This window comes from Ictidomys tridecemlineatus, chromosome 1 (assembly GCF_052094955.1).
Source record: "Ictidomys tridecemlineatus isolate mIctTri1 chromosome 1, mIctTri1.hap1, whole genome shotgun sequence".
NCBI classification, from domain to species: Eukaryota; Metazoa; Chordata; class Mammalia; order Rodentia; family Sciuridae; genus Ictidomys; species Ictidomys tridecemlineatus.
The window spans coordinates 144,508,471-144,524,855 of NC_135477.1; the positions used below are offsets into that span (position 1 = coordinate 144,508,471).

The 16,385-nt window shown below is 31.3% G+C and overlaps 1 protein-coding gene across 5 annotated transcripts in view; it reads right to left on the minus strand.

Annotated features, from left to right (window-relative positions):
• Nucleotides 1-761: 761 nt before the first annotated feature.
• Nucleotides 762-16,385, minus strand: part of Ap3s1 (adaptor related protein complex 3 subunit sigma 1) — an 80,526-nt gene continuing 64,902 nt past the window's right edge. For 2 of the 5 annotated variants that reach the window (XM_021736035.3, XM_021736034.3), the window contains exons 5-7: nt 10,064-10,171; nt 2,718-2,765; nt 762-1,472 (exon numbers count right to left, since the gene is read on the minus strand). In XM_021736035.3, the coding sequence (XP_021591710.1) occupies nt 1,344-1,472; nt 2,718-2,765; nt 10,064-10,171 (285 nt within the window). In that variant the 3' untranslated portion in view covers nt 762-1,343. Of the gene's footprint in view, nt 1,473-2,717; nt 2,766-7,163; nt 7,205-10,063; nt 10,172-16,385 lie in introns of all 5 variants that reach the window. The other 3 variants (XR_002485584.3, XM_021736036.3, XM_005339493.5) reach the window with 3 other exon arrangements.

Sequence of the window (16,385 nt, forward strand, 5' to 3'; positions counted from 1 at the left end):
AGAGATTGACATTTAAGTTGGTAGTCTGACTACAGCAGACTGCCCTGCCTACTGTGAGCGGGCTCATCCCATCAGTTGAAGGCCTGAACCAAAAAGCCTGGCCCCTTTTCCCTTACAAAGAAAATTTCTTGTGCTTCACTGCTTTGAACTGGAACATTGTCTTTCTCCTGACTTAGGATGTGAATAGAAGCATTGGTTCTTCCTGGCCTAGAGCCTGCCTATAATTACACTGTCAGCAATCCTGGGTCTTTCTTTGACTTACCTACTCATCCTGAAGTCGTGGGGGTTTGTCAACCTCTTGAATATCATGTGATCTAATTCCTTAATTTAGAGAGAGAGAGAGAGAGAGAGAGGGCGAGCATTCCTGAGATAAGACCAAATAAGAAATTATGAGCCAATTATGAGAAATTAAAATGTATGTTTCATGACTTAAAAGAATTAGTTTAGCTTTACAAAAGGTTTGTGTTCAAAATCAAATTGGTACTTGCTGAAATTATTTTCCATCATCTGGGCAAGAAAAAGTGAGAAGTAAGGTTTAAAGCTATTATGTAAAGATGATTTTACCTTTTCTTAATTTACATTTTACAAAAAGATTTGTCATCTCCCACTGTAGATCTCATCTTACACAGTAAATAAGATGTAAAATACACTAAAATGCACTACCCTTGACTTATGAAATGATCAAGTTTCAGAATAAATTAGTGAGCTTCTAAATATCAAAAGCATGATAATATATTAAATAAATCAACATTAACAACTGCTTAACAGTGATAAAATATACTTTTATTTACTTTGTTGAGTCAGAGGGTCATAAAAAAAATTATTGCTAAAGTAGATATCAGGCAAACAGACAGGTGCTTTAGAAGTCCAGTTACCTTGGAATTTATTTAAACTAAGAGAAAAAGATCATAATGTTTTCATGCAATACACACTTGGTTCTTTAAATAACAATTGTGACAAATAGCAGAAAGAATTAGGAATGCTGCACTGATGATCCATACAAAACACCAACATTTTAGGTTGTACATAATTAAAGAAATAGCTTACTTTTCGAAATACTGTAATACCCAATACACAGAGGCATGCCTTAGGTGGGCATAGGAATGCAGTTTTAAAAAGAAAAAAAAATCACACTGGAACTACTCAATTTCTTTTAAACCACTGAGCAAGAAAAGCAACATTAAACTTCCATACTGATTTTACACAATTTCTATACAGTACCTTGACTTAAATCCAAGAGCAAAAGTTAAAACTCTCCTCCTCTATTTTTGGTAAACAACTGCACGGTAAACTTAGATGACTTTTCCCCCTGGATTTTACCTGGGAGTGGCCTTTTTAATATTTTATTTAAAAGAGGGCAGGTTTGGCACTTTTATACTGATGTCACCAATGTTAATATTTCTTGGGATCTCAGGAAGATTCATATTCTTTACAGCTGATACAGCACGGGCTGGAGCTCCCGCTAAGCCAGCCTGCATACAGAAGTAAATAAAAGAAAAAGAAAATGTACAACTCAGGTGTAGTTCATCATAAAACACTTATAATGGAAGACAATGAAAAAAGATTTTCACATAACAAGTTTAGAAACCAGATGGTAGTTTGAACTGATATGAGATGGTTACTCTGAATACTAATCTATAAAGAGAAAACAGTTGACACATTTAAAAATACAGTGAATACATGCAATAATAACAATGTAAAGATTTAAATACAAATTAATGGGTACTACCTAGATATGACAGGCAATATTCACAAAACAAAAGCTAAATCTTTACCTATATTTTGATTTAAGTGACATATAAGCCCAGAGCATAATTTACATTAGTTTCCTTATTAAACATCTCTTGCAAACAATCATGATTTTTTTCTTTTAAAATGGCATTTACTATCAATATGTGCTTCAAAAAATTAATAAATTATACTTTAGTTTCATTATTCAGGGCTAAACCCTTATAAACATTTCAAAACAACAAAATTATTTTTTTTTAAATTGTGGGGGTTCTTCTAAACTTTTATAAAATTTCTAGAACACTAAAAAGGGAAAAAAAAAATCAGGATTTTTAAATGAAGTCTGAATCCAAAGATAAAAGTTTTACCTAAAGATGAAACTGCAAAAAAAACCCAAAAGATTTTAACTTTAATGCATTAGTAAAACTTCTAATGATTAAAAATGTTTTATATAGATTCAACATCATATTTAATTTGTAGCATACAGTTATAGAGAAGGAAAAGCATATGTAAATGAATGAAATTTAAAATTTTCAGTCAGTACCACTAGTGCACAATATTTGGCTTTCCACTTAATAGGAATACTTAAAATTTTTGAAATAATTTTGGAAGAAACTATGCTTAAAAAAAGAGAAAAATTCATGTATATCATTTTTCTGAATGTGAAAATCAATAGCATTCATATTTCAGGTATAACTTATATACCAATAAAATTTCAGCACTTTTATGTAGTAAAACATAATAGCACCACTTCAATATAATAAAGCAAAGCCAACAAACTCAAGGGAGTTCAGTGGTATCATCTTGCACAAAAGTAGAAAATTAAGTACTAACAAAAACAAATCTTCCAATTTGTTTAGATTACATATATGTAAGATAGTATGAGAAATTACGTAGTTTTTAAAGTCCCTTTTCATAATTTTATTTTTTATTTTATGTAATCCTACCTCTTTTGCTAATTAAAATAATAATAATAATAAAGCTGTTACCTGAGAAAAATCTTGACTGATACAAAATAGGCCAGTGTAAACTATTTGCTGAATAAAGGATACAAACATTGTTAAGCAATGAAATAAAAGCCATGGATCATCAATTCAGAATTGGAAATAGAAAAGTTAGTAAAATAGTGTTAATAATAGATATGGTGCACATAGGCAATAAGAGTTATCTAGATGAATCAAAAACTCCATACCCAAACTAAAGACTATGCAGGGCTGGATAATTCAATTTTTATTATTTAATGGAGTTTAGCTGTTCTTAATATACAACTAAAAATTCTATTGACTTCTATATTTATACCTACCTGAAGCAGAGAAATTTATGTAATACCCCACTTCCCTCCTATTCCTTCAAAAAATGTTTACTTAGGGTAGTAAGCACATATTCAAAAGTTTCTTTAATCATTTCAAGTTAAAGGTGTAGCTACCAAAATTTAGAATAGACTACGATCAAAGATGAATTCAGCTCAAAGAGGTTTACCACCCTGTAAACATTCTTTTACCAGAAAGCATGTTGTCTGCCAAAGGAACAAAAATTATTTTACAAACTGCAGACATTATGGAGTTAGCATCATTTTTCCAGGTAAAGGGATTTTGTAATTTTTCTAATAAAATGCCAATATTTTCACTTTGCAATTTCCATAAAGATAAAAATTATAAGTGGACTATAGAATATATTGATAAAATATTTGGACATAATTATTTTAAAAGTTATGAAATATTAAAGAATGTTATTGTGAAAAAGAATATGTAGTTGTGTATTTACTGGATTTTATGGTTTACATTTATAAATAGTAAAACATAAATATTTTACTATTAAATTAAATGTCATAAAGCCTTATTTTCCACAATATCCTTTACCATGTATAGCTAAACTAAACTTAAGCAAGGAAAATGAGAATTTAAAAAATTATCTTGTTATTTCATTAGGTTAAATTGTTTCTTTCTGACTAAAAATGGAGTTTCGTTGTGGATTATTAATAAGAATATATAAATTCAATATAGCAATTGATTTAAATAGCATGTATGTGCCATGTTCTTATTATATACAATCAGAAGTTTCTAAGTACAACAATCTATAATTCTTCTAAACATAAGCAGCAAGCCATAGACATGCAAAGGATGGGAACTATTTAGAACACGCAGATGAATTAAGAGAATCAAATTATTTCTCAAGCATGTTCAATACGTTTGTGTAGTATATCATACATTGAAGTAGTAAGAAATTTAAATATTATAACATATACGTTAAGTTTTATTTGACATTTTAAGAAATCAGATTGAGAAAGAATATTAAATGTGAAGAAGAAAAAATAAAGACTATTGATCAGAAAGCAGATGCTTAAATAAACTGTCAATTTTGATATATAAAAACTATGGCTTAAAAAAAAAGGACTATGTTACTCAGGCAATCAACACCAGAACGGTCATGAAACAAATTTTGTTTTCAGACTTCCATCAAAGTAAAGTCTGAAACATTTTTATTAAAGCATAAAATGTAAAGGAAGTAATCTGTGATTAGAAAATCCATTTGCTAACACTGAGGTATAAAGTAATTTTTATCTTGGTTAAATTTTTTTCCTAGTAAGATATATGCAGAGCAATAGGATAACTTTTACTAAAACTTAACTTTTTTAACACTCCAAAATTATTTACCTGACTTGTTAGTAGTACACACAATTTAAAAATATAAAGGAAGATATTCCTGACAGTACAACATAGTTCTTAAAGATTTAAGATTACATAATTGACACAAAGCAAAAAGAAAAAGAATGAAATTCTACTAGAGAAATAACTTGTTTCGTCTGTTATACTTGAGCACCACCATGGCAGGTAAACTGCAGCAACTCCACTAACAAAAACAAATATATGAATCCAAAGCAGTTAAGAGTATGAAACTGGATGAAAGAATGAAGTACAGTATATAAAAGAATGGGCATGTTTTCTCTCCCATGAGATTAAATTAACAGAATTAAGAGAAAGAAAACAAAATGAAGTCTGCAAGTATACCAAAATGAGGCCAAACAGATAGAAGACTTATACAGACATACTCTTGGAAAATTTCAAGCACTTGAATCACAAAGATAGTAATGGATGGATATGATTTGTTTTTTATTTTCTTTTTAAATTGCCAGACCCAAAAATAAACAAAATATGAGCAAGCAAAACTGAAAAAGCAGCATTGCTAAAATATCTTTCAAAGAACTGGAAAGCTCCCCTTTCCTCATGCAATAAGCAATTAACTTTCCTGAAGGGAAATGGGAATTAATAATCTTATTTCATCTAAGACATAAAATACCATCTACCACCTTAAAATAGTTTTTGAAAGCTTGAAATATAGTATAATAAGATGGTAGCTGGAATCATTTGTACATACTAAATTCTTTCCTCAACCTTCTGCTGGAAATTGCTAAGTGCGTATTCATAACTTTGACCTAACAGGAAGGTGAAAGAACACCAACATTAATAAATATGATATTAAATGGTTTCAGACTCAAAATCATTAACAAAATAATGTCAGATTTTGAATGCATGCTTTTGAGCAAAACAGAAATTTCAATGTTTTAATTTCTGAATATGAGGCATAATAATTTTTAATCAAGATTTACAATAAGCTTGTTCTGTACTTCAAAGACAGTGCTTTAACACTGTAATTATAAACACATTAAAAATGTTGATGATGTGAGCAAAAACTAAAGGATTTTATAAACAATTTTATCAAAATTAGAATGTTCAAAAATTTTTAAATCTTAAAAAATTACTAGTCATTTAATAAATTATCTTCAGTTATAGTTTTAATTTCTAACAGAATTTGCCCATATGAGTGAAATAAATATAGCAGACTAATGACATTTCTGGATTTATTACAACTAGTTTGATCGTAAATGGATCTTAAGGGTCCCTCACCATGATTCTGTATAAGTACAAAATAAATGTGCACATCAAGGGAGAGGGGCAGAATCAACTCATGGCTGACCTTCCCGCCATCTTTATCTTAAGGTCACTTTTCCTACTCTCTACTCTTTGAAATTAATACCTGAATTTTTTAAAAGCCAATTAATAATTGTAACATACACAAGTGGTTGATGGTTTCTTTGATAGAAAATTGCAGATTAATATAAACTAAATACTGCAACACAGAAATTGGCAGTGCTCTCAATTTATAGAGTGAATAGGTTACCAAGTATTTTCCATAACAGAGACAAAATAAAATTGAACACTGGAACCAAAAACGGTACTCCAGCTTCATGATATAGCCCATAATCTTATTCTAAGATATCACAAAGCTACCTGTATGTTGCTACTTCTCAAAACACAAATAATGCAGTAGCTGAAAAGCACGCCAAATTCTCATGTTTTTTCTAATTAGTCAATTGGATAACCTACCTTGTTAAATTTATAAACTGTTTTTCCTCCATAAGATTCAAGTAAGGTATTTTCAACTGAAAGTTCTTATTGGAGGCATATAAATATTTTATCCTTTCCTGAAATTGCTTGTTGCCAAAAAAACTGCTCATCACCATCTACACAGAACTCTCAAAAATGTAGTTTACTCTAATTTATGGTATGAAACATATACAAAAAACTGAAGAAAAAATAATTTTGTAAAGCAAGGACTCTATTAAAAACACTTCCAATATTTGCCAATATACTTTGCAAAATTTTTCAAGCTTCAAGAAATTTAATTGATTCTAATTAGGATATGTTTGGATGTCAGAAGATTTGCTACAGCAGAAATCCAGTGTTTCTTGGTAATATATTTAATCCTATTTTTAGAGCACTTCATCAAGTTTTAAGAGATTTCTGATCTTACTTTTTGTTGGCCACTATTAACACGCACCTGCAGGTCAAAAACTCTAAAGGCAATTCTGTTAAGACTTTGGAACTGAAAACCATTTGGGGGGGAAGAAGTACTATTTAACAGTCATTATTCTAAGACTTTACTGCTTCCCACTTTGTATGCAAAACTCTAAAAGTTCAGCTTTGGGTTTTTAAATTCATAGCTTCCAAAACCCAGCAGGCAATTTTATATAAGAATCCTAATTTGGAGATGGATAAAACATTTGAAAGTTAAATTAAGATTGGTTCTGTCACATCATGCTCAAAATATACAAAGTAAATTGTCATTTCTACAAATGCAATTTGTCAGTTAAATGACAATATTTTAAAAAGAAACAAAAAATTTAAACTTTCCTTTTACAATGCAGGCAGACAAAACAGAACAAACATGACATCAATGATATACTAGTAAAATACACTAAGTCCAATAAAAGATGAAGAAACTACAAGGAGAAACTAGAATGGAAAATAGGCTACAGGGACTATATGGGTTCATTAACACAAAGAATTTTTGAGTCTGGCCTAAATGATTAATTGCCTTTGACATCATTTTGCTTTCCCTTTGGTAAAGTACATTTTTCTCAAAGTCAGCAATACCTTGTCTACCTGTCCTGTCTGGGAGACTGAAAGATAAAGGTCTGTAAGAGAGAAGAATGGAAAGAGCTAGAAAGATCAGGATGTTCAGAAAAAAAGAGGACTGATTTTTTTTTTTTAAATAGTGACTAAATTCAGACTCATTTATCCATCTTAAGAATAACATGAAATATATAAAAGCTAACAAGCCTTCCCAACCTCACCCTCTACCTCCGCCCCCAGAGAGTCATTTCATTTTTAGGCAGATTCCTGAGTACCTCTTAAACTTACCAAATCCCACCAACCTCCCAGCTTAAACCCTCCTCTCCCAAGAATCCCAATGTTATAGTAAACCAGAATAGATGAAAATACATTCAGAGTATTTCTGTTTCTCCTCTTTGAGGATCTGGTAGATCTTTGTTTTTATCTGTTTAGGTGTTGGGAATTAAACTGGAAGTGTATGACCTTTGAACCAATGTAATAAAATCTTTTATTTCTGACAAGCACCTAGATAAATCCACATTATATTCAGAGTGGTTTTTAAAAGATGAATGCTACTCCTAAAGAACTGCTTAGAATTTTAAAAATATAATTATCAGTTCTTCTCATCAATCATGATATTCAGAATTTTAATTTTCTTTCTTCTTCAGTTTTTGCCTTATAAAAATTATAACAAATTTGGTAAGAGATTAATAAGTCTATACTTTGCTCTCAAATAATTTGGGTTCATCTATAGAGTTATATTTCTTGATAAATCTAACCAGTTGAAGTAAAATAAAAATTAAAAATATATGAAAACTTTTCTCATTTCAATGTTTCTGGAATAAAGCTCACAGCCATCTAAACATACTTAAAAATACAAACATTGCTGGAAGATTACATTAAGTTGATATATTTTTCAACACTATTTCTTAAAAAACTATGATAAGGACTAAATGGTCTCACTTTGACACACAAAAAGGTATTTCATCATTAAAATATTAGCAAGTACCCTGTGTAGAGAAACACTTGATAAATGTACAACTTTGTGGTTTATTCCCAGATTTAAAACATGCCTTCCTTTAAAGTACAAAAAGAAAAACTAATATGGTCACAGATAACACTGGTTATGTGTTAGAATATGATCAGTAGATAAATAACAGAAGCATGCACCAGTGTCTATTTAAATAGTGCTGTTTCTGCAAAATATTTTTATAAGTTAGGGCAATTTCATAACTATAATATTCCCATCAAAATGTAAACTGCACTTCACTGCTCTTTATAGATAAGAAAAACTGTTTTATTAAAATATTTTTAATGGACAATCAAAAAGAAAATACCTATAATGCATTACAGGCCCTTCATGACTTCTGTAAAAACTATACATAGTTAACACTAAAGAGCAAAAGAAAAAAAAGGGGGGGGGACACCACCAATGGGAGGAGGTAAGTACTTAAAAATGTGAAAATTCCAAACAAGTGGTCAATATATTTTTACAGATAATTATACAAAATTCACACATTATTCATTCACATTAGACCTATTATTAATGACTCATGTCACTGCTCCTTTGCATTTAAAATTTATAACTGTACAAGCTTTTTGAAGCAATGTTTAGTAATTTACATACATTTCAAATTGTCATTTTAAGACTTTACAAACTGTAGTGTAGATTTTGCAATGAGTCTTTTACTATACTAAATAGTATATTCAATTGTACTAAATATTTGGAGTCCTTGTTCTAAAACAAAATTTTCTCTATTACCCTACATTATGCTTTCTTCATTCAAACTCCAATATTTTAAAAACTGGCTATAGAACATACAAAATATATACAGTCACTTAAAACAGTCCTAAGTTTAAGCTCTTTGTCATCACTACAAGCCTCTCCCCTTAGGAAAGTCAATGGGAATTAGCGACTTTAGATGAGGAGAAATATAGGACTATTTTTACTTTAAGAACTCTGGAAAGGGTTTTTCAGAAAGCCTCAATTGCTGCTAACCCTCAAATTTATTTTAATCCATCATATTTTATTTCCATAATTCAAATGAGCCAGAATTGTGTCAAACTGATTCTTTAAAATGCCAACAGAAAATTTTTCAGAACTCACCTTTTGTACATTAATGCTAGTGTATTAATTAAATCTTTGCTGCTTTTATAGCAATATTTACTTTAAACCAATCAAACATGTGAGCTAAAAGTAGAAGTATCAAATATAAGAGTATGAAAATTTTCTAATACAGCATTGAATGAGATATCAAAACACTTTACCTTTCTAAACTTTGGCTAAGATAATAAGACAGCACCAAAATAATGTTCTGCTGACATTCAGCCTAGTTTTTGAGGAAATAGTCACTAGATTTCTAAAGTAAAGTAGGGTTTTATACAATACAGAAGTGTGAGTATCCTTAATTCATGCATTCTAACACTGAATCAAATAGCACAAAGTTAGCAAAGTAAACCCAAACTTTCTTTTTATAATGCCATAAAAATCATAAATATCTGTATCAATGTATTAAAATGTGGCTTAACTAATTTGTCAGTGACCTTTGAAAAAGTCCAGAATCTAAAAATTGAGGTACTGAATTTGTTTTTTCAGTGTGCACTCAGACTTTCCAAGCACATAATCTGACATATAACTTCCTCATAAGAATTCCATCACCTCTCCTTTCCCCTTTCCAGAAAGAATTTGGAATTGTGTTTATTAACCAAGGCAGTTATAATTGTGGCTAAAAGAATAATAACATAAAGCTAGTTGTTAGATAATAGTCACAGGACATTTAACATACTAAAATGTGCATATTCCATTTCTAAAACCTGAATAAACAAACCAGCTGTACCTAAAGGGTGATATTGAACGACAAACGGTGAAAGTTACATACCATGCATTATTTATGATCATGCTTAAAACCTTCATTAACTAGAGCAAAATTTTCCCTTCTTACCTCAGATTTCTCAAGTTTATTTTGTGCATCAATTTGTGTAACAATCTCATTCATGTTGGTCTCCAATACCATTCCCCCCATCACCATTTCTGCAAGAATATTGTGAACCTAAAAGAAAAAATACAAAAACATAAAGAAAATCTCACAAATGTTTCATAATTTCAGTAACTTTTGTTTCAAAACTGCTGATTCTATTTTATAAGTAGGAAAAATAATTGAGGGCTCATAATCCACTTTCATCACTCCTGTGAACCTTTAGGCAGTTATATAAGCTCTTTAAGTCTTAGTTTAATGGGCTGAAAATCAGAAACAAGAATATACATTCTACAAAGGACTGTTGAAAGGATTAAATGAGGAAATCCATGGAAATACCCCAAACAAAGTAACTGATAAATACTAACTTTAGTAGTCTTCCCTTATCTATACTTTCACTTCCTTGGTTTTGGTTACCTGCAGATTATTTTGGTCCAAATATATTAAATGGAAAATTATAGAAATAATTTGTAACTTTAAAATTGTATGCCTGATGAAATTCTTAGGCACTCCACTTAATCCTACCCAGGATGTGAATCATCCCTTTGCCCAGTGTATCTATGCTGTATTATGCCACCCACCCAACATTATGACGACTCTATAATCCAGGATCACCTGAAACAGTTCTGACTTCAGGTCAACAGATCAATAGTAATCTAATGCTATGTCACAACGCCTACATCATTCACCTCATTAAATCTCATCATATAGGTACTGTCATCTATCATTATCAAAAAATAAGGGTGAGTGCAGTATATTTTCAGAGTGTTACCATAATAACTTTTATCACTGTATATTGTTATAAGTGTATTACTTTAATATTATAGTTAACTGCTTGTTGTGCCTAATTTATCTTAAATTAAATTAAACTTTATCAAAGGAATGTATGCATATGAAAATGTAGTATGTAATCTGGATCTAGATTATCTCCCAAAGTTCCACGTTTTAAAGGCATATGTTAAAGGCACCAGTTTGTGGCACTTTGAGGAGATGATGATGCAACCTTTAGGAAGTAGGGCCACCTGGAAGGAGGTTGAGTCACTAGGGGTACCCCCTTGAAGGGACTATTGGGATCTAGCCCTTTCCTCTTATTCTCTTTGCTTTCTGGCCACCAGGAGGTAAAGAGGTATCTTCCATCACACAATCTCATCATGATATACCATGCTGCCACTGGCCCAAAAAATTAGAGCTGAGTGTTCATGGACTGAAATCTCTAAAACTGTAAGCAAAAAACAAACCTTTCCTCCTTTTTTAATTGATTATTTTGTCACAGTGATAGAAAGTTAACCAACATAGGTAATATCTGTGGTATAAGGCATCTACTGGGAGGCCTTGGAACATGTGTGAAAAGAGGAGCTACTGTACCACTATTATGATAATATCAAAATGATATTTCATTCAAGGTCAGAGCCAATGAATAGATATTCATTAAAATTTCTATTCTAGAAGAAGAAATACCCCTTCTCTTTGTAAAACAAATTCTTATGAGCACAACTGATAAGGCTCATAAAAGTGCAGTAATTCCCCTACCTATAATAATGTCATATTTAATACTCAAAAAATGATATAGGAAGGCTTTTTATATCAGATTCTTAGTTAATAATTGTTAGGTTACAATATTATACTGTAGGCAATTTAAAAAACGATGAACACACTGGGAAAAAAAGAATTTTCTTTTTATTGTAAGTAATTTAATAGTGTACCCTCAAAACACTCTACATATAAATATTCAGAACTTTTATTATAAATATATCTGAAAATGACTAAAAATAGTGTCTTCCATTAGAAAGTAAAAATATAACCCAGATATTTTTTATAGTGTTTACTAGACAAAAATTAAATAATTCAGAGCTGAAATAAGTTCCATAAGATAGTATACAGTGCTACAATTTTTTTCAAAAACATAATGTGATAAGGTTAAGAGTACAGACTCCAAAATTATATAGGTATGAATACTGACTCTACCACTTATTTGTATGAACTTCAGCAGTCACATCACTTCTGAGTCTGTTGTTACCTTATTGACAAAAGAGACAAAAACAATACAGTGGGTTTTTTTATTTTTATTTTTTAAAGAGAGAGTGAGAGAGGAGAGAGAGAGAGAGAGAATTTTTTAATATTTATTTTTTAGTTCTCGGTGGACACAACATCTTTGTTGGTATGTGGTGCTGAGGATTGAACCCGGGCTGCACGCATGCCAGGAAAGCGCGCTACCGCTTGAGCCACATCCCCAGCCCACAATACAGTGTTTATAGAGATGAAAACAGTATAGGTATCTTCTAGGGTTAGCCTAACAATTAAATGAATGAGTCATGTAAGCGCTTAGCATGGGACCTATTACGTATTTTTTAAAAAATTAAGAAAAGCTTTAAATATATTATTCAACTTTAATTCTTATATAAGATTTCAAACCAAAACTATCCTATCATTTACTCACTTTTCCTTTTACAAAGAAGAACAAATGCACAAATTTTGAAGAAAGATTTATATAAATTACTTTTTTTCCAGGAAATAAAATCAAATCAGAAACAATTTTTTTTGAAACTAGTGCTAAATACTATCACTTCTACTACCATCAATACTGCACTAGATATCATTTTTTAAAGAAATGTTCTGATGCTATACTTATGTGATATGATTTTATTCTCACATTTGGTTCAGTTGAGGCACATGGTCTAGTATTTGGCAAACCAATAATTCAAACCTAAGTCTAAGCTACCCAAGTCCAATTCCCTGCTTTCTTCACTAACAATAATGATTGTAATTGATATAGCTAATTGATTAAAGGTCAAGGTGATTAAACATATAATAAAATTATCTTAATTAATTGCTAATAGGTAGAGGAAAAGTGTTCAGAAAGGCTAGAGCCAATGAATAGATATTCATTAAAATTTCTGCTTTAGAAGTAGAACCACCCCTTTTCTTTGTAAAACAAATTCAAATTCTTATGAGAAAGCACAATTGATAGGCTTATAAAACTGCAGCAATTTCCCTACCTCCTTAGCTCAGTCTCTCTGTGGGTTCATGACCTTCTTATACCTTTATACATTGCACTACTGCTTTTCCAGAAACATCCCACAACACAAGTGATAGATCAGTAAAAAAAAAAAAAGAAAGAAAGAAAGAAAGAAACTATACATTTCAGTATTATAGGAAAAATCAAAGAGGTTTAGAATATGGGTGGCCTAAAAATGGGGGTAATGCCTAAGAAATTTGAAGATATGTGTCAATTTAAGTGATAGAAACTAAGATGCAAATTGATTCTCAAGGCAAAGGCAAAAACAACTAGGACAGCAAATTTAGAAATCCAGAAGAATCAGAAAATAGAAAAGTAGGGTCCAGTGAGTTATATCCTTAAAGAAACATAATCCTATTTATTATTAAGGAGAGGAGGGACAAAGTTTATTATTTCTATAATCTCAACTACACTCCTGTGACCAAAGATAGGGGTGTGTGTGTGTATGTGTGTACGTGTACGTGTGTGTGTGTGTATGTGTGTGTGTGTGTGTGTTAGATAGGTGGGTGGGTGGTACAGTTCTTCCCATATGATCAAAGCAAGCATGAATTCCGCAACAACACAGCTGGGTGTCCTCTAATTCAATGCAATGCCGACATCATCTACTGTCAGAGAGCTCAGTGTATGCTAAAGAGAAAGGGTTCAGTTCCACAAATCAGCCCTCTATTTTAGATGCTTCTGACTAACTAACTATACACTGAGTGTTATGGTTTGAATGTGAGGTATCCCCCTAAAACTAATGTGTGAGACAAAGTTCAGAGGAGAAATGACAATTATGAGAGTCTTAATCCAATCAGTGAATTAATCCCTTAGGATTAATAGTATCTGAAAGTGGATAGGGTGTGGCCGGAGGAGGTGGGGCATTGGAGGTGTGCCTTTGGGTATATATTTTGCACCTGGAGAGTGGAATCTCTCTGCTTCCTGATCATTTTGTGAGTTGCTTCCTTCTGTCATACTCTTCGCCCTGAGAAATGGAGCCAGCTGTCTAGACTTAGACCTCTGAAACTGTGAGCCCCCAAATAAACTTTTCCTCCTCTATATCTGTTCTTGTCAGGTCATTTAGTCACAGCAGTGAAAAAGCTGCTAAAACCACTGGGGTTCCTCACTACCCTCTCTTGGAGTTCAACTATTTGCTAAAGCAGCCCAGAACTTAGGAATGCACTTTACTTATACTTACTGGCTTATTATAAAGAATATTACAAAAGATATAAAGAGATGGACAGGGAGTTAACAGTACAGGAAGAGCTGCAGAGCTGCTTTGCCCACTATAGGTGCGCCATCTTCCAGGAACCTACATGTGTTCATTTATCTGGAAGTTCTAGGAACCCTGTCCTTTAGCATTTATAAAAGCTATATTATGTAGGGAAGATTGACTAAATCTTTGGCCACTGGTGATCAACTAAAACTTAAGTCTCTCTTCCTAAGCTGAAATTATAAGCCCTGATTATGTATGGTCTTTCAGATGACTATTCCCCACCCCATCCTGAAGGTAACTAGGGTCTGCAGGGCACTAGTCATCTTAACAATATACAAAAGGCAGTCATCACTCTGGAGATTCCAAGGTTTACAAGAGCTATTTGGCAGGAAAAGAGAACCATGACCAAATACAGTCATCCCTTGGTGTCCTGGGGGTGGGGTGGGGAGAAGGCTGGTTCCAGGACACCTAAGGAAACCAAAGCAGAAACTCAAGTTTTTTGAATAAAATGTAAAAGTATAATCTAGGTACATCTTCCTACACATCCTTCCATGTACTTGCATCATTTCTAGATTACATATAATAATTGATGTAATGCAAATATCACGTTAATCATTGTTATACTGTATTGTTTTGGGAATAATGGTAAAAAAATCTGCACATGTTAGATATAGATGCAATAAAAATTATTTTGGATCCACAACTGGTTGAAGTCAAGGATGGAACTCATGGACAAAGAGTATATATATCTGAATGTGTTTGTTGTGTGTGTGTGTGTGTATATAATAGGATCTTCTACTTTTCTTTATCCTTTTTCAGATTCTTGATTTGGTCTAGTGGAGGGCTTCTGACTATTTAAAGTGAAATATATATTATATAGATTCCTTTCATTACATTATCACCCATTTTCACAGCCTAAAAGTTATGCACTTTGCTATAATTTTAGCTAAAAATGAGGTCCTCAATACCACAGTGTAAAATTTTACTATTTTAACACCTGACTATGGGGTGGTCAAACAAAATACAGTATGTGCATTCTATTTAATACTTGCCTTAAAAATAAAGACAACATTATACATTGATATTAAAGGATCTAGAGATAGATAAATTTAAATAAAGTATGGCATAGAACATAGAGAAAAAGTCTAGAATCCTACCCTTGCTTAAACATTAAGAGATTAAACTTAAGAGATGAAACTTCAGAGAAGCAGTGTGGGTGGCAGTAAGTAGGTATGAGGAGAGGGGAACAAGGTGAAATGTTCATATTTGATCAAACAGTCTTCAGTATTATTTGACTCTTTCTAAACAAAATACTACTATTGTAATTTTAAAATAGTAAAATATCTGACTAGGTAACACTAATTTTTCTTTTTTTAAATTCTGGAAGGTAAGAGGAAGACAGAGACAAACAGACATTAAAGTTCATGAAACAACAACAAACTATTTAAGGACAGAGATAAGTCACGTCCTTCATATAATCCTGCTGTATTAAGCATTCAATAAATATTTTAAGATGTATTTTGCAAAGAACATTTCATTTTGTTTACACAAGGAAACTAAATAGGAGTTAAGAAAAAATGAGACCAAAACAGAGTGGTAAATCTACTCTAAAAACTAGTAAAGCACAATGCTTTAATTATTAAGACAGAATAGCTAAATGTTATTTTAAATTATTAATTTAAATTACTTATTTATTTGCTTCTGTAAGTCATGACCTTTCTAAATAATCTGATGATAAATGTTTTTAATACATTTATACTCATTTGATAATTAATGAAAACTTGCATTTACAATTGTAAATGATCTAAATATTTTTCTTCATATTTTGGTATTTCTTCAAAATCATGCTACCACCGATGATAAAAAAAAATTGTACCAATTAAATATGGCCAATTAAATCATTACAAGTTATAGAATATAATATGTACCCTAACCTCAGAATATTAAAATATGGAATAAAACATGCATTTTAGGATCTCAAAATATGGTATTTTTCATCCTTCTTTAGCTCTATAAGAGTTAACAGATGAAATAAAAGCTATGATGAAAAATATTAATAAGAAAATGGGTGTCTTTGG